The 26,167-nt window shown below is 38.6% G+C and overlaps 1 protein-coding gene across 4 annotated transcripts in view; it reads left to right on the top strand.

The window, feature by feature from the left end:
- The window catches only part of NEK10 (NIMA related kinase 10), a 102,173-nt gene that overhangs the window by 53,569 nt on the left and 22,437 nt on the right, over positions 1–26,167 (top strand). For 2 of the 4 annotated variants that reach the window (XM_042476564.1, XM_042476567.1), the window contains 9 exons: positions 2,258–2,333; positions 10,703–10,832; positions 12,327–12,397; positions 13,811–14,024; positions 15,115–15,295; positions 15,386–15,472; positions 19,114–19,162; positions 20,685–20,722; positions 20,825–20,965. In XM_042476564.1, the coding sequence (XP_042332498.1) occupies positions 2,258–2,333; positions 10,703–10,832; positions 12,327–12,397; positions 13,811–14,024; positions 15,115–15,295; positions 15,386–15,472; positions 19,114–19,162; positions 20,685–20,722; positions 20,825–20,965 (987 nt within the window). Of the gene's footprint in view, positions 1–2,257; positions 2,334–2,810; positions 2,942–10,702; positions 10,833–12,326; positions 12,398–13,810; positions 14,025–15,114; positions 15,296–15,385; positions 15,473–19,113; positions 19,163–20,684; positions 20,723–20,824; positions 20,966–26,167 lie in introns of those variants that run through there. The other 2 variants (XM_042476565.1, XM_042476566.1) reach the window with 2 other exon arrangements.

Raw genomic sequence — 26,167 nt, 5'->3', positions numbered from 1 at the left:
GTAGGAAAAAAAGATTTTGTTATTTAAACAGGTCTTTGGCTGTTAACCAGCTGTTGCAGAAGGCTCTTTTAATAGGGGTGGTTTTTAAAATGCTTTAGAACTGTTTTAAAGTAGTATTTTTAAATTAGATTGCTTAATTAAGTTTTAGCTTTTGTACTTATTTTTGTTATTACTGTTTTAAATTAATTTTAAATTATTTATGGTTTACTTTCAGTGTTTTTTGGCTTTTCACACTTCTTTTTATTTTCTTAAAAATGTGTTTAATTGATGATGGCATTTTAACATGTTTGATAAATATTACTCCAAGTAGCTTATGGTATTATTGCTGAATATTAATGAGGGAATAACGGGACAGGAGACATAAAATGGCTTAATCACAACTCAGAATGACAATATTATTAGAATTCAAATTCTGCTGTGATTTTTTTAAAGTAATGGTGGCGGGTTACAAACGGCCCTCAAGGGGCCGTTTTCCTGCCACTGCCATTCGCTGCGTAGGGAAGCCCCAGTGGCCAGACCGCGAGGCTTCCCCGCGCGGCGAAAAAGGAGCGCCGAAATGGCGCTCCTTTTCTAAACGCGGAAGTGGCGCCGTGAGGGGCAGAGCGCACCCTCGTGGCGTCACTTCCGCCATGACACGTCTGGACGCATAGCGTCCAAGACATCAAAATGGCAGCGCCCATGTGGATGGGTGCCGCTATAAAGTCCGCGCTCCGTGGAAGGAAGGGCCATGAGGAAGATAAGAACCTTCCTAACCCTAATACGGCCCTTCCTAACCCTAGTACGCGCGGAGCGCGGACTTTATGGCGGTTTGTAACCCGCCGGTATGACCATTTTAGTTAAAGTTATGTGGAAAACAATCCCTTTGGACAGTAAATTCCCAATTTCTTGTCATTTTGCTTTCTCCAGTATGCTTTTCTGTATATCATTAGAAACAAAAATGAGATCCGGCCCAGAGCTGGACTTGTCATTTTGACTTTTAAAAAAATGAATAAATCTTTCACTGAATGTGGTTCAGTGTAAAATGACATTTTAAAAGTCTGACATTTGGATCAGCAAATAGGTCACTATGACTTAAGTTGAACTAAATGGAAAGATTGTTTGATGGCTTGGACAGCATGAGAAAATAGCTGTATAACATTCCCAGTTCTTCCACATACCTCCACCTTTTTTAGTTTCATCATTACCCTAGGTTTACCATTTTGGTCTTCCATTTCTTACATGGAGATAATAACATAACTATCACATGACAGCATAGTGGCTGTGTGCTTATTTACTAAAGCCAGTTCTCCACTTTTTCTTTGAATAAGACTTGCTTCCAAAAACTGTTCATAGGACTGAGGCCTTAAGGAGGTAAATATATTGTGTGGGTACATAAGCTGAACATAGAAGTGTTCTGTACATGTCCATCTCAAGATGTGGAACTTTATGGAGGAAGTTTAGTTTCAGTGATACCTGAGCATTTATAATGGAGATGACATGGTTGAATGCTGACTGCTTTGCATGGTGTAAAATTATGCCCTTCGACATAGTGCTTCTGCAGTTATTAAGCATTACAACATCCAAATATGCTCAGCACCAATTCTCAGGGTTACTGTGGCCAATTGCAGTGAGTGCAGAGAAGGCCCAATCTCCATAGGCAGGAGAAGATCAGCTTCCTGGTCTTTCAGTCTCCCTCATTCTCCTGACAGCTAATTTAATACTTTGCCTAGAGAAGAGTGGAAACGTAATAGTCCATTGACAGTTAAAAGATTTTAATGTGACGTTTTCCAAAGATCACACTAGTTATAATACCTCAGGATTTGGCATTAAGGAACTGCTGCTTTTCAGTTGCTGCCAGAAACGGTAGTTGATATAGCTTAGATTAAAGTCAAGAGTTGCTTAAGTAAGTGATTCTATAGTCAGTATGCTTCTGGGCTTGGCACTAGTTCCATTGTAATCTTCATAAATGGATTTTGATTTAAATTTAAACTGTATTTCATTTTAATGCTGGTGACATGGAGCATCAGAATGTATGGCATTATATACTGATTTTGTGAAGGGCTATTATCTAAAAAACCCAAGAACTGTTAAATCTGATGGAAATATATTTCATTAAGAGCCCAGGCACATGTGGAAGGTGAATAAATAATATGGTGTATTGCTGGATGCTGTAAAAATGAGGAATGAGGGGGGAGATAATTTCCAAAATTATGACTTCTGTAGCTGTTAACTGAAGCATTTGTAGAAAAATTAACTTGTTTTCTCCCCTGTATTCCAGCTGACTTTGGTCTTGCAAAGCAAAAACAGGAAAACAGCAAGCTCACCTCCGTTGTTGGAACCATTCTCTACTCCTGGTAAGCAAATGTTAGTGCTTGAGTTTGAAGGTCTGCTTTGTCTTCAAAGCATAAATTTGATAACTGAAATTGAGGTTGTTTAATGTTGCTAGTGGGAAGACACACTGGAAGAATGAATTGTTTAAGGATTCATGCACACTCCTTCCCTTCGCCTCTCCATTTTCATGCATACAATGAGGAGAACCGTGGTTTTTATTTTGGACAAACAACAGTTCTATATGATGACGAGGCTCAGGAGAATAACATTTCTTTTGCTTTTCACTTCAGAACAATTTGGGAACTTAAACAGTGGTTCTTATTTGCTATAGCTAATTCATATCCTCAGCTCTGTTTTTACATATGTTTGGAATCTTTATTCTTTTGAACTGAAGCATATTGTATGACAAACCACCTCATTTGCACATGCACAAAAGTAATATACCTGTAATGTACATGCACATATGCAAAAGTAATATACCTGTATTCATGTCAAAACAGGCAAATCGCAACAAGCTTATTTCATTAAGAGCCCAGGCTGTCATGCCCAGCCTGGAAGATGGCTTGGAGGACTCAGAGGATGAGCTAGAGCCTCTGGGATCTGAACCTATAACGGAGGAGCCAGAGCCCCAGGGGCTTGAACCTGTAATGGAGGAGCCAGAGGCTGGCCCTAGTTCTGCTGGAGCAGAGTCTATGGCCCCTCCAGAGGTTCAGCAGTCAAGTTTGCCTAGTGCCGAGGCTGTGGACATGGAGGAGGATCTGGGCAGTGTGCCTACCTTCAATGAGCGTCGAGCAGAAAGAGAGGGCCTTCGAAGATCTCAGAGGCTTTATCAGAAGCGTCTTCGTAATCAGGCACAGCTGAAGGCCAGCTCCTTGCCTTCTTAAGCACCTGGAGCATGTGTGGTTCTTTGCCAGTGGATATCTGACTCTTTTAGAGGAAAGACTCTGTCTCTGGCTCCTTGGCTTCTTGTCTTGAATATCCGGAAACCTTGACCTTGGACTGCTTCATCGACCTGCCTATCTGTTACCCTGAACCTCGGACCGTCTGACAATTCTCTTGGTAATCCCTTTTGGTAAAGCTACTGCATCTCTCCAGGACTGTGTAGCTTACACTGACTTTGCTGTGCTGGGAGAGGGTTGTTTGTTTGAGAACTAGCTGCCTTATCAGCCCTTTGGCTGCTTTCCCGGACACAGGCACACATGGAAGATGAATACATTTCTGCAAATTAGCTGTGTCTACATCATTGCCTTGAACTCTTTGAAGCATGCAATATATTTCATTTCTACTTTCCTCATAGGTTTGTTACATGGGGCTTCAAGGACCTAGAATGTTTTTAATTTCCAGGCTCAGAATGCCCCCCCCATCATTAACACTGTCCCTAGGTGTATAAGGACTAGGGTCCCAAGTGTCTCCATAAATCAGTTTAATAGTTTAGGTAGCCAGAGTCCACCACTGTCAAACAAGGAGTGACTTTTATTGAGAAACATACAGAAATAAAATATCATGTATGAGTTAATGTCAAGACAAATAAATACATACATTCCAGGACAAGTACAAAATTTTTCACTTGATGGTAGTCTGAGTTTGAAGAGAATACAGTTAGCCCTCTGTATCTATGGATTCTTTATCCATGGATTCACACATCCATGGCTTGAAAATATTTTTTAAAGTATAAATTCCAAATAACAAATCTTGATTTTGCCATTTTATGTAAGGGATAGCATTTTACTATGCCATTTTTCTTTAATGGGACTTGAGCATCCATGGTTTTTGGTATCTATGGGGGGTCCTAGAACCAACCCCAGTGGATAACAACAGCCCACTTACGTATTTGGAGTTCCACGTGTAGAAGGCAAGATAACTCAAGAAACAAAACTAGTTCCAGGCTTGAGTGGGTCCTCCTTGACATACTTTTACAAGTTCCCCTTGCCACTATGCAGTCTCTGCAGGACAGGCAAGGAATTCATTCATTGCACACAACCACATGCAGTCATTGTCTTTGGATTTAATTAGTTTCCATTAATGTCCTTCCTCAGTTTATTTATTTAACTAAGAAGTACACTTGAAAAATAATAATTATTCAAGTCAGTTATTCTTTCATTGGCCCTGTACAGATGGGCCAAAAAGCACGTACTCAGTATGTGCTTGGGTTGCCTGGGAGCGTCCTTTTCAGATGCTCCCTAACCCTAGTACGTACTGAATATGTCAAAATGTCGGCACCCTGTCTACATGGGCGCCGCCATTTTGACGTAACAGCCGCGTCATGTCCAAATGATGTGGTGCAGCCATTACATGCTGGTGCCACTGAAGGGTGCTTGTGGCGCTTTTTCAGCGGCGCCAAAAAGAGCTCCAAAATGGAGCTCCTTTCATGCTGCATATCACTAGTGCAGCCTTTACATGGCCGCACCAGCGATACTGAAGAGAAAGGGGCCGAGTGGCCCCTTTCTCTGTCTCCCTGCCTCTGTCAGGGTGTCCTTGGAGCATGAAGCCCCAAGGACACCCCTTTCCAGGCTGCGGGGAAGCAGTGTTTTGCCACTTCCCTGAGGCCTGGAAAAGAGGCGGATCGGGGCCTCTGGAGTTGCCGTTGTGGCAGCTCAGGCCCCAATCCGTCGGGGAAAGGGGCGGTCTGTATCCCACCCTTGCTTTGCTGTTTGATATGAACAGCATACTTTTTTGTTTTCTGAATACCTAGGCAGAAGAGGAGTATTGGTGAGAATGAGAGTAAATGGTACTGTGGCATGCAAGAAGCTTTTGAAAATGAAGGTGTTAAGACACAGGCCAACATCTGATACAATTGCAGTGGAGTAGAAAGTGGCATTGATGTAGTTCCATTGTAGCCTACCACAGTTCTGTGTAATGCTTGTTGTTTCTTCTGTGCCTGGCTTCAAGAAATGCTTTGAGCCAAGACACTAAGGGAAGATGGCTTCAAAAACGTTTATTTCCCACACCAGCCTATCTTGCATTATCTCCAAGAGTACTGAGAGGCAAACCTAAAAGAAAGAGCAGGGCATACTGCCAGACAGTCTGTAGTCTAGTGGGAGATTCATTTTGGGTAGCCTCCTCCTTCTCTGGTAGTGGCATATGCATGCAGTAAGCAGCCAGGGGTTAACTCCCACTGTTTATCACAGTTGTCACATTCCTACTAACACAGGGAGGTCCTGGATCTCTCATTCTGTGAGTGTCAAAACTGTCAAACAGCTAACACTGTGGTCTGTTGCATGATCAGTATGACCTATAGGATCCAGGCCATAATAAAAGAGGCAAACAATATTTTGCATAAAGAATGATAGATACTTAGAGAAGAGGAAAATGGGAGCTTTTCAACTCAGATCAATGGGGCTATAGAGAAAATGGCATCAAAAAGTGGGATGCACAAGACCATATTATGTAGATCAGGCTAATCAGTAAGCATTTTCTAACACGTTAGGCTTAGGTATTGTTACACAAAGAGCTGCTTGAACAGATATCCATTGGGATTTTTGACAGTTTTTCCTTGAACAGCAGACCTCTATGACATATCACAAACTTTTGAAAATCATCCTACTTTCAGAAATAATTTGTTCCATGACATGAAAAGGCAGTGCAAGACCAAAGCAGTTTTGGATGTGTAGCACTAATTGTTCTTTGAGTCTCAGATAAAATGGCTAGTACAGACCACTGAAAATCAACTGAACCATTCTGAAAGTGATACTGCTTTATCACAGGTCTGTGAGAAGAAATTTGTACTTTGAGATTTATTGGTATCAAATGTAAGACCTATATATCCAGGAGAAATTTATGTAACTTCCCATAGAAGTTAGGTAATTACATGTTATAGGTGTTGGAGGTTTTCAGAAACTGCTTCAGTTTTTAGGAAGCAGTAAGTAGAAATATTTATAGATTTAGCAGTAAAATAAAATTGTGGAAATAGATTGTACAGACTGAAACATAAATACAAGTAGCTTTTCAGAATTTGTAATGAACTAAGTATTTGGTCCCTTTGGTATTCAGGTTTTGTTTGGAAAAGCAAAGTTTTGGAAAAGCTAGGTTTTTAAAGTTTATATTTGAAAATTTTAGCAGCAGCATCTTCTGCAGAACTTGGAAAAGTCACTCTTTCTGGACTACACCTCCCTGAACTCCCCACCTTGCAGTTAAAAAGAGTATCTTTCCAGAGTTTGGTCCTTAGAGCATGAGTCGAAGCCTCACAAAGAAGAAATGAAAAGTAATGTGTTCACAAAGTCTTTTCACCTACCTTTTATTTTGGTAACTTCCATTCTTTTGTTATTGCTTTGGAGGGTAATGAAATGAAGATACATTATTCAGATTGGATTATTGTAATGCCTTCTGTATGTCATTCTCCACATGCCTTTGAAGCTTCAGCTACTAAGACAGACCACTTGTTGACAAGGACTAACCACAGGGAACATCTTAGTGATATTTTTCAACAATTGCAGTAGCTGTCTATTAGCATGAAGATTTAATGTGAAGTGAAGCTTGTTTCTCAACCTAAACAGCCTAATCCAAGTATGCGTCAGAGAAAGCTTTCCCCCCCATACTAACCTTCCTCTTCTTTGGGATACAAAAGAGAAGCTCTCATTTATGTACTATTCAAATGTGATATAACTTCCGCAGAACAGAGTTCTGTTTGAAATAGCAACCATTCTATGGATCAATTCTCTTGAAAATACCCAGACTGCTGAATTAATGTATGTTTTCTGTAAACTGATCTTTCATCATATATTTTTTTTACTAACATTTTTATTCCTGCTTCTGTGTTTTCTGGGTTTATTTCTGCCATATTTTTCATCCATATTTGTTCTTCATTGATAATTTATTTCAATTTTTAAAACTTTTCTCATGTTCAGCCAGTGTTAGGTTTATTGTTAGGAATATGTTGTCACTTTTAAAATTACTTTGGAAATGTGACTGACAGTTTTCACAACTATTTGTATTTGAAAGCTTGCTGCAAGCCATATTGAAGATAGTTATATGCTGATACTAAGGTGAATTTTATTCAGTTCATGTGTTTCCTTTCCTTCTATGATACAATGAGGGACTAAATGTTGTGCATCTCTGTTTTACTTAATGCTTTTCATTGACCCAGGGAATGTCATCTGTCTGGTTCAGGGTAATAAAAGATAAAGTAGTGAACACACTGTATTTGAATTTCTTCAGTCCAAAATAAGTGTCTATCCATGATTAGGTCACTGGAATATGTTATAATTTATGTATTTGTTGCTGAGGTATTCCTAAAATACACTGGAATAGTAAAAAAAAATATAAGTGTGTATGAATATGTCTGTGCCCCCTGAGAAAAAAGGGTATAAGGAGCAGTCAACAGGGCATTTAGTTGCAACAGAATGATAAAAAGAGAGGACCATTACTCAAATGCAACAATAATAATATCATTGGTGACTGGGGAGAACTTTAGAAGCAGTTATTTTAAGGAGGAGAGTTATGCATTGGAATAAGATTGTAAACTGTGATGCTACATCTATACTGGGGGGTGGGATTAGAAAACCATAATGTTTTCAATTAGGGGATGGGAAGGCCAGCAGATACATATGACTGTTGGTGACAATGGTGGGGGAAAACCCCATAGTAAAAGTAGTTATCAGGAAAAGGTCAGGACAGAAAAGGGGCAAAGTGGAAAATAGTGAGAGAGAAAAAGAAATGTATCTGTATTGACTGACAATCATAAAAACATATTGGGTTGACACATATTAGATTGAAATGCACTAGATCACCTTGAGGTCATTGAGAAAAGTTAGTTGTGTCTGATTTAAACTTTAATGATTTCAGTGGGGCTTAAATCCAGTTAATTTAAACCATTGGTCAAACATAGTAGCATAACAAAATGGAAATGGCTAGGAAAGAAAAGCTGAAAGTGAAAACAAATGTGACTAGTATGATGAGTATGTATCAAAAGCAATTAAAAATTAAAGTGGAGGAGTTAAAGAAAAAACAGACACAAATAGCTTTGCCCCCAGAAAAATCACCCCAACTCACAAATGTAATAAGGATTCATGGAGGATTACAGTAACCGGAAGTCATGACCAAGGTGAGGTGGAACTACACTTTGATCATTGCTTGTTCAACATAGGACTCTGAATCTTGACACAATATGTAAGATGAGTGTTGATTAAGAAGCACACAGCTCACTATAGTCTATAGATTCTTACAGCTGAATGCCAAGAGATGATACTTGATAGGAAGTTCTCCTGCGAGAGGTTGAACTCGTCAACATGGCTGTTCAGTTTGGGCTTAGCCTCTTTTAGTCTTTAACATTGTTTGATTTCCTAAATCCTCTCCTTTTACCAAGATATCATTCAAATAGTAATCACTTTTTATTATGACCTTTAAACACAGAATCATCCATTCGAAACTAATATTTACACAAGCTAATCCTTGTAAGACAGTCTGAAAACAAGTGGGATACTGTCAATCAGCTCATCAAGATTCAGCTTCAGGAAGAAGAAAATCTTTCTCTACATCCTTATTAAAATTAAACTTATGCAAATATTGTAATAAAATATTAACAGAATAAAATTGGAAATGAATACTTAAACGTCATAAAGGTTGCAGTGAAAATAGATCTGTTTGAAAATGAACTATAAATAGCATTATAACATAGCTTGCTAGGGAGACTTTTGTTTCTTTTAATTTACGCTGCTTAAATGCGTTCCATTGTATTTTGAAGCCATTTTTGTAAATGAGAATATCCTAACAAAGTGCTTGGAAGATTAAATTATCTTCTGTGCTGCTATAATTTTTTGTTCAGCTGCCAAACCCATTTTAAGATTGGGTTTAGCATGCAAGAAGATCTGTTATTAAATAAAAAAATACACTTTCTGAGTACAGCAGCAGATGCTAAGTCTTTCAAAGAAAACATAGCACATGGCTCAATCTGTTAGGAAAAAAAGAAATAATGAAATTGAAAAAATGTTCAGCTAATCTGCCTTTGTTCTTGCTATAACTATTTGTTTAGCAGAGGATACGCTAATCTATTTTAGTCAGGAAACTGGTGAAGCAGGAATCTTTCTGCTTGAATTCAAAACGTGGGATTGAAAGCTTAAAATCAGATCATAGTGGTTGTTATTAATAGAATGTTTGCAGAATCCAGATGTCTTAAACATAATTCATATCACACCTCGCATCTCTTCATGCCACTGTATTGTAATACAGAATCCTGTTTCTGAACTGAGTTCACTCTGCAAACCTCTCACTGAGGCATTTCTCATATTCTCATAGCATTTAACAATGCAGATTTGTGAATTTTGCTTACTTATATTTATTATATTAATTTGTACCTGGCTTTTCTCCCAGCATGCAGTGCAAGTGTACAAACTATTAAAAACACAATACAGTGTCAATACAAAAGTTAAAGTACAATGAAATCAAATCCCCATTCATCAGCATCTTTCATCTTAGAAGAAATACCTTTCCCTATTCTGTTCAAATGTGTGTTCTCAACACTGTGATACTCTACATGGTTCAAATAAAATTACGTAAGGTTTTTTTTTTAAGGGTGAGGGTTTCTAATGGATTGGTGTGGCTTCTTGAGATTTCTTGCTTTTGGAGAATACCCACCCAAGAAAAGGCCATTAAAAGTGGATGTTTAGTGGAATCTATAGGAAAAGACAGCCTGTGTGGTGTAGTGGTTTGAACACTGGGCTAGGACTCTTGTAAGATTAGGGGTTTGAATCCCCATTCAGCCATGAAAGCCCACAGGGTGACTTTGAGCAAGTCACACTTTCTCAGCCTCAAAAAGAAGACCTAGGCCCCATACAGACTGCCAGAATAAAGCTGCTTTGGGTCACTTTGGAGATATGCTGTTTAAATGATGCATGCATCCTAAGAGTCCAGAAGCTGCGTCAAAGCAGTGCTCTAGTCCTTAGCACTGGAATGTGGCTTTGGCATAGCTTCCGGACTCTTAGAATGCATGCATAATTTAAACAGCATATCTCCAAAGTGACCCGAAGCAGCTTTATTTTGACCTGTCTGTATGGGGCCTAAGACAAGCCTCCTCTGAACAAGTTTTTATAAAGAAAGCCATGTAATAGGTTTGCCATATGTTGGAAGCAGCTTGAAGGCACACAGTGACATCAGCAAAGCAGAGGAGAAGGACAGGTGACCTTCTAGCCACTTTGATGGCTGGCTAAGTTGTGTTAAAGTGGAGTAGACATGCTGCTCTGCTGTCCAAGTGGAGTTCGAGTAGAATGATTTGCAATCAAAGGCATCCTGATAGATGAAAGATAATTTATCGCAATAATTTCTATTTTTCCTAAAGATGCTTTTATATTATTAGCCTCTTCTTTTTCAGTTTCCCTACTAATATCTCTATATAAATGTACATCTGTGACTTTTATCTCTCTCCTGTATGAACTTCTTAATTTTGCTTTTACTTATATAGCCCTGAAGTTGTGAAGAGTGAGCCGTATGGAGAGAAGGCTGATGTCTGGGCTATTGGATGTGTCCTCTATCAGATGGCAACCCTTACCCCTCCATTTTACAGCACCAACATGCTCTCCCTAGCAACAAAAGTATGCAGGTTTGCTGGATGGAAATAGAACTTTCTGAATATGTGTTTCCTTCCTGGTTTCTTCTGGCACCATGAAACATGTTCTTCATGAAGTGCTACTGGATCACCAGGGGACTTTAAAGCATATCATAAAACCAGATTAGATGGTTGTGGTATAATAATAAAAATCATCATCATCATCATCATCATCATCATCATCATCATCAATCATCCTCATCATATTTATTTCTTACACACCTCTTCTCATGGAGAGAGGCAGAGAACAACAGAATAATATACTTGGTACTTTGCTGGATTCTCATCTAAGCATCTAGATAGTCATTTTTAATTTTTAAAATATATTTTATCAGCTCTCCTTATCTCCTTATCATCTGTATTCTCTTCCCCCCTCAGCTTTCCTTTTATGCATGCCTTGTGTGTGGCTTGCCAAACTGAAATATTTTTCATATCAAGCAGTTCTGTCATTTACTGTTACTGGGCTATTACTCTTTATGGGATAATAAAATGCTCATTGTTTTTGCAAGGGTGTTCTGAAAGGCTCTTGCAGTCCTCAAAGCTTGTATTTACAATAAGAGTTTGCAACACTTGGTAAAAATCTTGAAGGATTTAAAAATTGTGCAAATTCATAATAATTTTTTTAAAAACAGACATTTTTTGGGAAACAAAGATTTTTTTAGTGAAAATATGGGTGTCTACAAAATAACTACAATTCTTCAGTAGCTAAGTGCACAATAAATAGTAATTTGTTAAAGCTAAATCATAGGTATATTAGTTTGTGCAGATGAAAATTGGTGTTTCTGAGCAATTTTAGGTCAGTTTTCTATGGAAGTTATCTTTCTGGACTTCAGTACTCTGGAGTTAATTGTTGTTGTAAACAGAGGCTGGATGGCCATCTGTCGGGGGCGCTTTGTGAGTTCCTGCATAGCAGTGGGTTAGACTGGATGGCTCCTGTGGTCTCTTCCAGCTCTATGATTCTACAATTCTATGATTCTAATCCTTCCCACTGCAACATGTCAACCATCCATGTAACCCATTCTTCTCCCCATTCCATTGCTCAGACAGTGCACACATACAAAATGAACAACAGATAAACAACCTATTCCTGTTATATTGAAAAATAGTGAATTACCTTAGCCAGTATAGACCAGAGAAACCCACCCTTTCTCCCACTTTAGTATTATACAAAGTAGCTGGATACAAAATAATATACTGGGGAAATGAGTTACTACCTGGTTCTAGTACTCACAGGCTATTTACCATTTCCTTCTGAGCTACTGGAACCCTACCCAGGTCAAATCACTTGCTCAAAGCTAGACCATCGCAAAGATATGGAGAACACAATGTATCTATTTTATTGCATATAAGTGTCATTGGTGCGTTATATCATATTAATTATGTGGTGTGTGCCATGCTGTTGAAATAGAAAAAAATAGCCATCTAATACATGCATAACACAATAGTTACCTATTTTTAACAGCAGATATTTATTTTGTAGATAGTAGAAGCTGAATATGAGCCAGTTCCATATGGTACCTACTCTGAAAAGGTATCAGCTATCATTAAACAGTAAGTATCTTGCTGTGTAGAGTTTCTGTCTTCCTTTTTTTGATAATTACAGCCTCATTCCCACTACATAATAAACCAGTTTGCAAACCGGTTTGAGGTGATTTAAATTGCCCTTGTTCACACTTGTGCTGAATCCCTGACGTAGTTTGTCAAGGGGTCCCAGCACTAGACCCATTTAAAGTGGGTCCTCCAGATCCGCAGAATTCCCTATGTCTTTTGCAATAAACCAATTCAATGCTAGTGTGAACAGGATGTGAAGAAGAATCGGTTCCCTGTGACACAATCATCAATAGTCAGAGGGGAGTGTCTTAACTGTGGTCAAGCCAAACCTAAAAAAACCTTATCTGTGTTTGCCCATCTCTTGAACCTCCCTCTTCCTGGGCAAAGCACCATTTTGGGCTGCCCATGCTGCTGCAGGCTCCATTCCCACTCTGCTCTCCCTCTATACAGCCACTCCTCCATTATTTTTTTTGAACTTTTGAAGAACTTTTCATGTTTCTCAATAAAGCTCATCACCGGACAACTTACGTGAATGACAGTCGGTTCATGCCTGTGAACAGACAGGCCTTTTTTTTGACTGAGTCAGATGGAAAGATGTGATCATAGAGCTTATAGTACAAGTCTGAAATGTGAAATGTCTCTGAAAATTGGGCTGGTCCGAATCCATCAAGGAAAATCATAATCTAGTCCTCTGATCATGTGGTTTCTTGTGCTTCTGTACTAACTTGAGATTCCCCCCCCCCCCCCCATTTAAATCAATGCATAAAGGAATGAGGAAGTCAGTTTATGTATGAATGAAGCTTTGGGGCACTGACTGGCATACCAAGAGCTTTGTGCTTATGGTTACATGTTCTGGTATCTTTTTTAGGTACAGTGATGAGATAGAGACTACAGTCTCTGTAGTCAGCATCATAGGAAGTCTGTGGTTCAACTGAGGGAACTTACTGCAGTGTGAGCTGCAGACCATTACTAATCACCTTGCTCAGGGAAATCCTGATGCTTACAGAACAACATAGAGAAAAACAAAGGGGCACTCCCTGAAAATAGAAGAAAGTAGAAAATCAGCAGTTCCCTTTAGAACATGGCTAGAAATTGTGTGACTCCCCAGATGGTTTTGGACTGCAGCTTCCAGCAGCCCTAGTCAGTATAGTCAGTAGTGACAAATGCTTGGAGTTTTAATTACTAACATCAGGAAGGTCACACAATTTCTGTCTTTGGTTTAACAAATGGATTTCTAAAACAGTTTGCACAAGAGTCCTGTATTTTGAACTGTTCTATGATTTGTCCTTATGATGCACTTATTGCATCTACTTGCACAGATATTCATCTCATTGACTTTGCTGGGGGTTAGATGTGTTTCATTTAGTTATTGTGGCTGTAGATTACTTGAATAATGACTGACTTTTTTCATAGGTGTTTAATCCCCGATGCAGAGAACCGTCCCGATATAGTAGAGGTCAGTTCAATGATATCTGATGTTATGATGAAATATCTAGATGGTTTATCAACTACACAGCTCGTCTTGGAAAGGAAACTGGAACGTGAAAGAAGGCGTAGTCAAAGGTATTTTATGGAGGCCAATAGGAATGCAGTGACATGTCACCATCACCTTGCTGTATTATCTCAAGTAAGGAAATATATTAATTTTTTGTCTTGTATAATAGAACTCTATATATGGTTGCGCATTTATAAGCTCTCATGCCTGTCACTTGTATATATGACATAAGGTTCACATTGGCGACCAAGCATGAACCTCTATATATTGTATGGATAACTTTTGATTCTAAGAGAAGGAAAATATAAGTACAGCCACCAAACCCGTGCCTTGTATCTAATACTGAAAAGAACAACACAACACAACACAGAACAACAACAACAAAATGGCTGTTTACTCCAGGATCAAGCCAATACCACTGGATATGCATCTACTCTGGTAGGACTGGGCTTGATCCTGCCCCTGGGGTTTTGGCCTGTATCATCTGAACTGAACAACATGAGGCCCTGGGGAACACTGACCTTTTGGCCCATGCAGACAACCACTCTGTTAATTTCATGATTCATTGGGGATTTGAACTTGGATGTAATCACTGTACCACTCTTGCTTCAGTCCAACAAAACAGCTACATTTAACTATGATATGGATCAGTTGAGTGATAAATTAAAGCTTGGTTATTTGTACAGGATTTTTGGGGCCCAGTAGCTGGCTTAATCTTCTCCTCACCAAGCTGTTGAATTCTCTTGATTGCATTTGGCTGGTTTGGAGTTTTTGTTTGTTTGTGTGTTTGTTTTTTGAAAATTATTTTAAGTGTGCCATAATTTTTAAATGATGTTTTATTGTCTGCTCCTATATTAGATGAGAACTAAATATTTCAATAAATAAATACATTTTGCAGAGCTAGGAGATCAAGACCAGATTGCAATGTGGAAGAAAATGTGAAATCAGTATTAAAGCCAAAATAATGTAACCTTCCTAAATTAGGGGTCTTTGTGTCCCATGGTCATCTGCAGTCAGTTTCCTTACAGATGAAAATATGTAATGAATATCAAATAGTGTTCTGCAAACATTGGCTTGGATTTTTACAGTGCTGGGTAGCAGATTTTATGAAGAGCTTTGAAAGAAGTTGGAGAAAATTAATAGTGTTGCTAGAACATTGCACCTGGACCCATCATCTGGGAATCATACTGTCAAAACAAATTGTTTCTATTTTCCTTTGTAGGAACATTATGAAAAGTCAAGTCTCAGCAGTAGTAGCAGTGGAGCAGCCAGTTTAAAAAGTGAAATTTTTGAAAACACTGATCTGTCTGAAAACTTCCATCAGTCTTTTGGAAAAGATGAAGACAAAACATGTGATGAAACCCTGTCAGATGATAACGGCACTATAGATAACCCAGAAAAAGGTAGTAATGGGGAAGAATTTCTTCAATACTTCTAGCATGCTAATCAGAATTTAATAGAAAGATTTGTTTCTGCTTTTGTCTTACACACAGATGTCTTCTCAGAATTAGATGATGAACTGGATGTATCAGATAATTTCAGTAGCTCTAGTTCAAGTCCCCTCAAAGAGTCAGCATTTGGTAAGCTCTGTTATTCAAAAGTTCTAATGTCCAATATTGTTAAGCCAAAGTTCATTAGTTGAAATTGGGGTGTGATTAAATAATTTTGAAACATTCTCAGAGCATCTGTAAATAAAATACATGGATCATGGGGGAAAGATAATGCTGGTCCAAATTTTTCAGAGTGAGTTTGGAAAGGTAAGCTAAACCAGCCCCAGATAAAAGAGAAGAAAAACAGTTTTGCTCCCTGTCCCAACACGAAACCCTCCATAAAATTGGACTAGAAACCCGCTCTTAATTTTTCTAAAATCCCTGTATAAAACAGAGTACTGAGGGGCTCTAATTTAAGAGATGATGCTCTGAAATTTTCCAGGACTGACAGTTCTGCAGTTCTGCCCAGATTATATTTTGTCAGTATGGAAGTCTAGCGGGTTCACAAACAATCAGAAGGCCCCATACAGATAAAATGAATAACAGCAGTGGAAAGCAAAAGCAACACTTGCAATCTGAGTCATCTGCACCGAAGGAAGAAAAGGAAACAAGTATGTGAGTCTTGGGTTCAATCTTGCTCATTTGTGTAGTACTAAATTGTCATTAGTGTTGCATTAGAGGAAGAATATAGCTCTCTTTTCTGAAACAAGAGGAACCTGAGATGGAATACATCTGTAGGCTGCCACATAGAACATTTGTATTCAGGAGCTTTAAATTCACGTCTTTTGAAATGAGAAGTCATAGTATGCCTCAGCATATTTAGCAATAATGCAATTAAAACTGTATATTGCTTTTGGCTGATTGGTTTTTTTTGTGGTGTGTGTGTATGTATGTGATAATGTCATAAAATGTCTACATTTAAGGTCTAGTTCTGCACAAATCCTTCAAAAAAGGGCAATTCTGGGAACTAAAATCTCTTGTCTGCTTGGGTGAGGGTTAAGTGTTCCTTCAGAGCAGAGCTTATTCCATGTTGGAGTTCACAATGCAATAAAATAGCAGGTTTTGTTTACTGTTTCTGTCTGTAATATAGTAATAAATTAAAACATACAAACAGAACAGAGATTAGAATGGAAAAATTAATACTTTTAATCTTCTATGTACTGGCAGTGAAAAAAGTGCCAAAGCAAAGTATCTTTGCTTCTGGTGACATTAGCCTTGTCATCAACAGAAAAGCTTTCCAGCCAAGAGAAGAAAGCAAAGGTTTTAGAAATGTGTTTCCTTGACTGATTTCTCTCTTCTCTAATGTTGTGCTCTGTGTGTGCCCTAGATTACCTTGGCAAGCAGCCAGTAGAACACAAATTACATTAAATTCCTTGCTCTGGATTTAGTCATTATATAAAATCTGTGAATCAATTTTCCTGATTCAAAGGTGTTCGTATTCACACTATCTTGGCAACAGTTGTATTCTCTCTGACCAGTCTGTCATGTCAGGACCTTCAAATTCACACTGAGCATCACTACATTTTAAAGATAGTTAGGTCTCTGCCGCAAGAAGAGAAAGTGAAAAAATATTACTATCGGTCTCAGTTATTTTGAACTAAAAACTGAACTGAGTAATATCTTGCAGCCTTCAGCCATATCTTGTCTCGGCTGCAACTTTCCAGTGACAGTAGCAGGAACCTGTTTCCAAATTGTCATATAGGACCTATATCCTTCTGTTCCTGCTGCTGTTGTTGTATGTCTTTAATTCATTATTAATTTATGGTGATCCTACTCATTAAGTATAAACTGGCCTAGTTGCTTCTTCTGTTTGGCTACTGGATAAATAACCGAGGACCTCTGGCCACTCCAGCCACAATCAACCCCGATTGGCCCAGGACCACAGCAACCGGGCGGCCCACTTCTTGAAGTGGGCTGCCACTGTGGTCCCAAATAAGCAATAGCAAATGCATTTCTATACTGCTTATCGGTGTACTTAAGCACTCCCTAAGCAGTTTACAAGGTCTCATTTTAGCAACCTCAGAAGAATGTCAGTCGACTCCGGAGCCCCTGGCTGATATTGAACTCCTGATGGCAGCTTTGGGTCACCTTAGGCCCAGGACCCCATATATATCTTTCCTCTGTTCCTTTATTTTCCCAGTGCTCTTTCTTGCATTTGGCAATAGCTACTATATTTAAGACTGTGCATTTTAATTAAAATAAGTTGAATTTTATAATTATATCAGATAACAAAGCTTAAATATCAAGATGCTATCTTGTGAAAGAAAGATGAAAGAAAGAGATCCTCAAAAAGTACAACTATTTTAATTATTTGAACAAAACTATGCCTATATAACAAAGCACAGGCAGTAAATAAAAGAAACGAGACTAGAAACCAAAATCAACTAGTACTAATGTTAAGGAGGGGACTTAATTTTTTTTAAAAAAATATCTATTCCAGTAATTAAACTCTAGCAATCAAAGAAATTTATTCAAGGCATCATTTCTCGATGCTGGAAATCCTTAAGAAGGAAGAAGTGATGCAGTCCACAATGTCTAGACTGTTTAAGACCTGTGCTAGTCAGAAAATTAATTAAGATATTGAAAAAGGATTTCAAAAAGAATGCAATAAATAATCCTTAGAGAAGTATAAAAATTACACATGGCTTTTACCAAAGGAAGGAGTGGCATTGCTTCAAGCAACTTTTTATGTTCTTTTTTATTTTGAGCTGCCCTGTAAGTCAGAGGTGAGCAGTCTTGCCCATGGACCAATACAAAACATAAGCTTTCTCTCTCTAGTCTTCCCAGGTTACATCTCTCATGAGCCTCACTCTTGGTTATTAATAGTATGTAGTACATTGTGCTCTATTCCCTACAAAATCTTGCATAGATAGGGGGAGAAAAATGCATAAATGCAAATCATTTTTAAAAACCACAATGAATTACTGATCCTGAAATCACAGAACTAGAAGAGACCCCAAGGGCCATCTAGTCCAACCCCTTGCCATGCAATCAAAGCATTCTGGATAGATAGCCATCCAGCCTCTATTTAAAAACATCCAAAGAAGGAGACTCGGGTACAACAATTTATCATTTAAATAAGTTCTAAGACCTTCTTGTATTATTGTAGCATCAAAAAATACTCATTCTTGAGAACCACAGGTAGACTATTGGCCACTCTGCGATTTTTGTTCTGTTATTGATAGTCCACACAGCCCCCAGAGATCCTGGAGCATAAAAGTGGCCACTGGACTGGTCAGATTGCCCACCCCAGATGTAGGTAAATCTGACACTACTGAGGAGCCAATCTTCCAAGCAGTGTATGGATTTCTTTTCCCTGTACAGAGAGAATTCAATGTCACTCACTGCATGCAGAAAGGAAAATGTGCTAGATAGCATTAGGGACAGGCCTTTGGGAGAGAGAACCTGCTTCAAATGTTATTCAGCCTGTGCAGTTGGTCCTTGGGGATAATGCAGCCCCCAGGATTAATTCTGCCACCCTTGTCTTATGGCAAAGTAGTATAACATTTTTCCAGTTTGCAAGTCTGACTAAAATATGACGTTTGGAATCATGCTGAATAATTATGCACTGTGTATATCTTGATATATGTTATATTTAGAACTGTCTTTTATTTCCAGTATCCTTTTAAGAGGTGCTATGATAAGACAAAAATGTTGGGAGATTGAATCTATTTCAGCCATCTAAAATATTTTCAGCGCTAAGAATAATACTCATTGTGCTTTTGTTACAGGTATTATAAAACGAAGCTACAGTGCTTCAGAAAGACAGCCTCAAGCAAGGTAGGTTTGAAATGTAAAATTAAAGATATAAAATGTCTTGCCACCTTTACAGTTCAATTCTCCCAAATGGTGATTGTGCCATATATGGCAGCTTTGAAATGTTCCAAACTGGGAAATACTTTTCAGGACTTTCACATTAAAAACAGGTACTTTTTCTCATCCAGTCAGATACAAATAACAAAGAAACTTGCATGGAGTGAATTATGTGGTATTTCCTTACCCCCAAAGAAATTCCAAAGTACAGTACTGAGAATCAGGATTAGCATTAGTAGAAATACATGTCTTGTGTTTTGTGAAGACATTGAAAATTCCATTACCAAACCTACTAACAGCCAGAATATGTCATTTTTGCTTCTCAGCATCCTGGCTCATAAAAAAGTTCATGCTAAATAAACTCTAGAATTCATGTTATTGTTGTTGTTTTGGTCCTGGTATATTACATTGGCTGAAATGTAATAATTTTACCAACAAATTATTGTTTTTGCCATTGACAAAAAGAAAAAAAATAGTTTGTTGTGCCAGGTTTTTCCACAGCCATTTCTTGTCTAATGGGGAAGTGTCTGTACATGGTAAGTGGGTGTGCATGGAAACTCTGTACAACTTTTCACTGCAGATATATTTCAATATATATTCTGTGCCAGGGAGAGTGATATGTCCCATCTGAGTAGATGAGCATTCACAGTGCTTAAAACTGTGTACAACTCTTGAATCATGAACCATGGGTTATACAGTGGGCCCTTGGTATCCTCTGGGATTTAGTTCCAGGACTGCCTATGGATACCAAAATCTGTGAATACTCAAGTCCCATTAAATACAATACTGGGTAGCAAAATGGTGTCCCTTATATAAAATGGCAAAATCAATGTTTGCTTTTTGGAATATATGTGTGTGTGTGTGTGTAGAGAGAGAGAGAGAGAGAGAGAGAGAGAGAGAGAGAGAGATTTTCAAGCAGTGGATTCTTGAATCCATGGATAAAGAATCCATGAATAAGGAGATCTGACTGTATCATATTTAAAATCTTTCTCAAAATATATCCTAGCTAAATTTATTTGAGGGGTTATTTTGTTGCCTGGGATTCCCCCCCCCTAAGAAATGAGTAGAGTAGCCTGAACAGTTATTCTTGTAAGAATATAAAATAATTTATTATTTTTGCTCATTACGATAGAATTCATTGGTGGAAATTGAAAGAAGCATTTAACATTTTTGAGAAAATATTTGTTAGACAAATGTATTAAACACCAAAGACCACTTACATTATGTGGGGCAAATACAGTACATATTTTGAGTAGCACTACTCAACAGGCAGTTTTGTGAATACAAATACAGTACTTCTATCTAGAGACAGAGGAATATTATATACATAACTGTTGGTCACTTTACATCCCAATTTTCTTCTATGATAGACTTTGAGAAGGTATAGATAGTGTTCCCAGGTACTGATAAATTCTGGAATAACAGAACAAATTTCTCATATACTGTTTCTGAAAGATCTTTCTGATCATACACTTTTTTTTTAAAACAGGGATTTTATTGGTATCCCAGGATCCAAACCCAGACCAGGTAATTTTACAAATAGATCAGAATGGGGACTCATCTTACCACATCTAATTCTATTTAATGTTTGTTACAGTTTTACATGTAGTTTCTTCTTTTATTCTTCAGCTTTGCTGCCTCTTGATCTGCTTGTGAAAGCACCTTCGCTCATGTTCAGGGCCCACGTTAAGAACATAGAGGACTCCTTAGTAACAGGGTGGAAATCCCATAGCCTTCCAGCTGTGATTCTTCGCAATCTGAAAGATCATGGTAGTACTTAACAGTAATTTTCAACAATAATAGAACAAGAAATTATAGCAGGATTAGTAACAGTGTAGATGTTTTCTGGAACAATACAATATATTTCTTTAGGCTTCTCTCAGATAAAAATGTCTAAAGGTCTCCAGACCACCCAAAAAAATTACAGCATAATAATAAGAAGGAATGGAGGTGGTTGCAAAGTTTAGTTATAGCAATTAATGGAAGGATGGAATGGTGGTTGGGCACTCCTGAGAAAGTATGGGTTGTTATAGCAGAGCAGAGGTGGGAAACGTGCAGCCCATGGGTTGTATGTTGTCCCTAATTTTCCATATCTGAATGTCTTTGTTGTTGTTAATTGCTGTCAAGTTGTTTCACATCATGGTAACCCCATCAGTGAGAGATCTCCAAGATATCCTCTTATTAACAACCCTGCTCACATCTTACAAACTCAAGGTTGTGGCTTCATGTAAGCCTGAGGGCAGGGAAATGTCTAATTAACAAATTGTAAACCGTCCGATAGCCTTTTGGCTGAAGAGTGGGGAAATTATTATTATTATTATTATTATTATTATTATTATTATTATTATTATTGACTGATTCAAACCATCTACAAGGCAGTCCTTTTCATTCCGTTCCAAACATTACCTTCTTTTATAATGCACCTGTCCCTTGGCCCCCATGAACCCTTTCCCCAATTTTGTAGCATGTGTTTTGTGTGATTTTTTGGCTGAAAATCTTGGTAAAATCACCTTGAGCACACAAAAAGATGTGCAACAAGTGAACACCCTCCCCAAACCCCCCAGAACTGTGGGGGTACTATGTACCTGTACCCTGCCCAAAGTAACATTGTATAACTTCTGCTTGTTATTTGGGTCAGGATACAGCTAAAGGACAAGGTGTGTTTTGATACTATCAAGAGTTGTTTGGGGCTTGGGGTGGTTGGCCTCCATCCTCTATGCATTTGGTCAGTCTCGCAGTAGAGCATGCTTGGCATGTAGGGACTGGGTTTCAAAAACATAGATTTATGTTACCATTTTGGACTAGGGTGGAAGTGTGACTCTGCATGGCTGGTATCCTGTAAGTGGCATACGCAAGCATAAGTCACTCTTACTCCTGCACATGTCATTTTTTTTAAATCAATGCTGAGGTTAGTATTCCCTTTCTTCCTACAGATTGAAGAAAGTGCTCCCTCTCCCAGCAGTTCCCACCCTCAACTATTGCATGCCTGATGGAGAGCAATAGGGGGACTGGAAAAATATCTGGTTATATCCCCTTAGCCCAGTACTTCTCAAATAGTGGGGCAGGCCCCCCAGGGGGGGCGCGAGGCTCTGTTATGCAGAGGTGTACTTATAACAATTTTATAGACAAATGATACTATTTACAGTCGCGTGGGGGGCGCGAAATGTTTTCTTCTTCCTAGGGGGGCATGACAGAAATTAATTGAGAAGCACTGCTGTAAAATGATTACATAATCCCCTAAAACTGCTGGAGGACTCAACAGATAATGCAATCATTTCATGTCTGGCCACAGAGACATAATCAGGCGCATCTCCTATCTGTGCTCCGCTCTCCATGAGGCACAGAATGGCCATGGATATGGATTGCAGCAGCTCTACAGTAAATCCAGTGGTTGTAGCATAGTTCTACATGTGGAACTTCTACACTACGCTGAGCCATACAGAATACCAGCCTATGTGTGGCAGACTGGATTGTGTTCATGTATGAATTGCCTTACTGTTTGGTAGATAGATCTTAAGAACTGAGATCATAAACTGGTTTAAGGTGGAGTGGAAAGGGCTCAGTAAGATGCTTTATCAACCAGGATACTACAGAATTTATCTCCTGCAGAAATTAATTAATATAGCTATTGTTATGAAATCTATGATTTCTGGCTATGTGGGATCATGTAGATATCTTAGCCATCAGTCTGAAACAGTTTTCCTTAACTTGGTGTGGTCCAGATGTATTGGATGTGCTGACTGGATATGGTGAGGACTGCAGTATCTACACAAAACTGTGGGCTGCTGCTTTAAGTTGATGAGTCTCATATAGATGTAATCAGAAACATCCAAAAATCGGATTCCATGGTAGTAACCATATTCCTCAGCTTCTGCAAGATGGCAAACTCTGTAGTACCTGCTGATAATTTTTTTAAAAAATGGATCTATATTTTATGAAGGATCAGTAACTCTAACTCTGCTCAGTTAGTGCCTTGCTTCCACCTGAAACCAGACATAAGTAAATGCTCTTTCATCTTCTCTTTCTCAGTGTAAATGGCAGAAGAGGTTTCAAAAAAGGCTTCCTTTTTCTGTATTCCAGTTATTCACAACATACAAATCAAAAATCTCTTTTAAGTTTCTTCCTGCCTCCTCCAATAAGAATAGCAACAGAGGCTCTGTCAAGCTGAAGTTACAGAGTACATATAATGACTTCTGGAGAAAACCCAACAGTCCACTTCTTTGCTGAAAAAGCAGCTTTTGGAAAGCAACTGGACTTAATCTTTTTCTGCCTGCTGCTTTTGCCTCTCTCTCCCGCCCCCCCTTTTTTTTTTTTGTTCAGACACATTTCTGGAAAATCAGGGGAAAGCAGGCAGGGTGGAAAAATTCTAACAGAAAATTGCTTGTCTCCCAGCAATGGCATTTCTCTGTTGAAAAATCAGGCCTTTCCAGGGCTGGATTTTGAGAAAGACATAGATGTTCATAATTTTTCTCCTGTGCAGTTGGATCTAATAGGAAGTTGCCTTGATTCCATTTTCACCCTGTCATGTTACTCCTGTTTTAAAAAAGAAGACTGACAATCTCACTGTTTACACAAAAAGAAGGCAGAGAGGCCTGTTACAGACTGCCAAAATAAAGCTGCTTCGGGTCTCTTTGGAGGTATGCTATTTAAATGATGCATGCACCCTAAGAATCCGGAAGCTGCACCAAAGCTGCACTCCAGTGCTTAGGAATGGAGTGTGGCTTTGGCGCGACCTCCGGACTCTTAGGACCCATGCATCATTTAAATAGCATACCTTCAAAGAGACCCGAAGCAGCTTTATTTTGGCAGTCTGTAACAGGCCAGAGTTTCTTTTCCTGTGTCTTGTTAAGGATTTGTTTCTAAAGCATTCTAGAACTCTCTTGAGGGTTGCATTGCGCTTCCCTTTGCCTGTTCCCATTCCTTTTCTTTTATTTGCTTTATACCAATCTTTAAAAAACTTTTAAAAAAAAGAACTTCCAAAATTAAATATATAAAAATACAGTGGGCCCCCAGTATCTGCAGGGATCTGTTCTGAGCTGTCCCACTGCGGATACAAAAATCTATGGATACTCAAGTCGCATAGTACTCAATGGTGGTGCTGCCATGCGGCTGTGCCACCATTGAAGACAATGGCACTTTGCCTCCTGCCACCCCTGATGCCAGCCTCACCGCTCCCACCATGGTGGGTGGCAGAGGGTGTCTCTTCTTCCTCCTCTTCCCTGCCTCCTCCTCCTTTCCTCCTCTCCCCCCATCACTGCTGCCGTGGCTCTTTCTCCTCCTCCTCCTCCTCCTCTTTCCTGCCCCTTCCTCCTCCTTTCTCCTCTTCTCCGCTCTTCTTTCTCCTCTCCTTCTCCTCCTCCTCTTACCCTGCCTCCTCCACCTTCCTCCTCCTCTTCTTCTTCACTCTTCCTCCTCCTTTTCCTTCCTCCTCTTCTCTGCCTCCGCCTCCTTCCACCTCTTCCCTTTACCTCCTCTGTTGCCCTGCTGCTGTTTGTCCTCCTTTTCCTTCCTCCTCTTCCTCCTTTTCTCCACTCTTTCTTTCCTACTCCTCCACCGTCTCCCCATGGGTTTGCCATCCATGGATGCTTAAATCCACGGATAATAAGTCTGCAGATATGGGGGTGGGGGGTGGACTGTACAATTAAAATATGTAAACAGATTAATAAATGAAAAAGTTAAAATCAAATAAAAAGAAACTAGTAAAAACATTTGTGAAAAAACATTGTGGACACCATTATTTTATAATATAGGCCTCTTTTTGAACTTTTCATAGGCACTTCAGAATGCAAAATCAGACGGATAGATGCTAAATTTAGCAAAAACTAAAGAGAAAAGGTTCTAGCACAGAAACAAATTAAAGATAGACATTGGTACTCATGGTTGTGCTGCTAATCTCTGTGCTTGCCAGATGGCATGCTAGCAGATCAGGGCATCTCACTCACGTTACAAATCCCAAAATGCAGAGGACATGATTATTTTTACCATAAGGCAAAAAGAGCTTCATGTGGCACTTACAAATTAGGTATTGCAGGAACCCTGGATCATGCCCCATGAGACAACAGCTAGCAGATGTTAGTTGGGTTTACCTCAGTGGTTGGCAAGGCTACCTTTCTTTCAGTCATAAAAACTGAAAAAGAAAATATCTTTTTCACAAAAGTGCTCTTCAGGTCTGATGCATCCATAATTTACAAATATTTATGCTTATGTTCATGGAGGAATATCATAAAACTGATGGTAAAAATATGAACTTAATATATGCATGCATAAGAGCCTACAGTGTAACTGAATTGCTTTGTCATTCTATATACTTTTTAAAGTATATTTAATGATATTAATTAATGTCACATAGATTATTATTTAGCAGTGTTAATGTCTTTCTAGCTTTAAGAATCTACTGATTCTTTCAGACTTTAAAAAACTACTGATTCTTCAAGCTGGACTGTGCAAATATTAGTTATAAAAACTTAATAAATTTAAGGTACAGTTGCATTTTCTGTTTATCTATAAATAGCTAACTTTTCAGGGCATTAACTGTATGTAATCTTTATGGTGTTTTTTGTTAAATGCTGAGCAGTACTAAATTGCTTAGGTAAGTGAATTAATTTTCACCAAGCTTAATAATACCTGATCTATGGCCTTATTGAAAGAGATCTCTGGTCTTATTGAAAGAAATCACAAAGGAGTTCAAGGAACCAATGGGGAAAAAAACTCTTCAAAAATACTGAAAGGAATTTCATTTTTTCATCAATATTACTAGCCAGCAATATTTTTCCATATAATCAGTGCCAAAGACATGGGGAAAGTCTTGGGATCAATCATGTGTAGCAAATAAGCCAAGCATTAATAATATATCTTTATCTTTGTTACCTAATATAATGCTTCAAGTTTCAGAGGCATGATGTTTGCACTTGGACAAAGGCATTGTACTTACCCTTTTGATTCTTAACTATGTTTCCCCCCTCAAAATAGCCA

Source organism: Sceloporus undulatus, chromosome 6 (genome assembly GCF_019175285.1).
Source record: "Sceloporus undulatus isolate JIND9_A2432 ecotype Alabama chromosome 6, SceUnd_v1.1, whole genome shotgun sequence".
NCBI lineage: Eukaryota > Metazoa > Chordata > Lepidosauria > Squamata > Phrynosomatidae > Sceloporus > Sceloporus undulatus.
The sequence above is the reverse complement of the archived record's forward strand: the minus strand, read 5'-3'. Positions and strand labels throughout refer to the sequence as shown.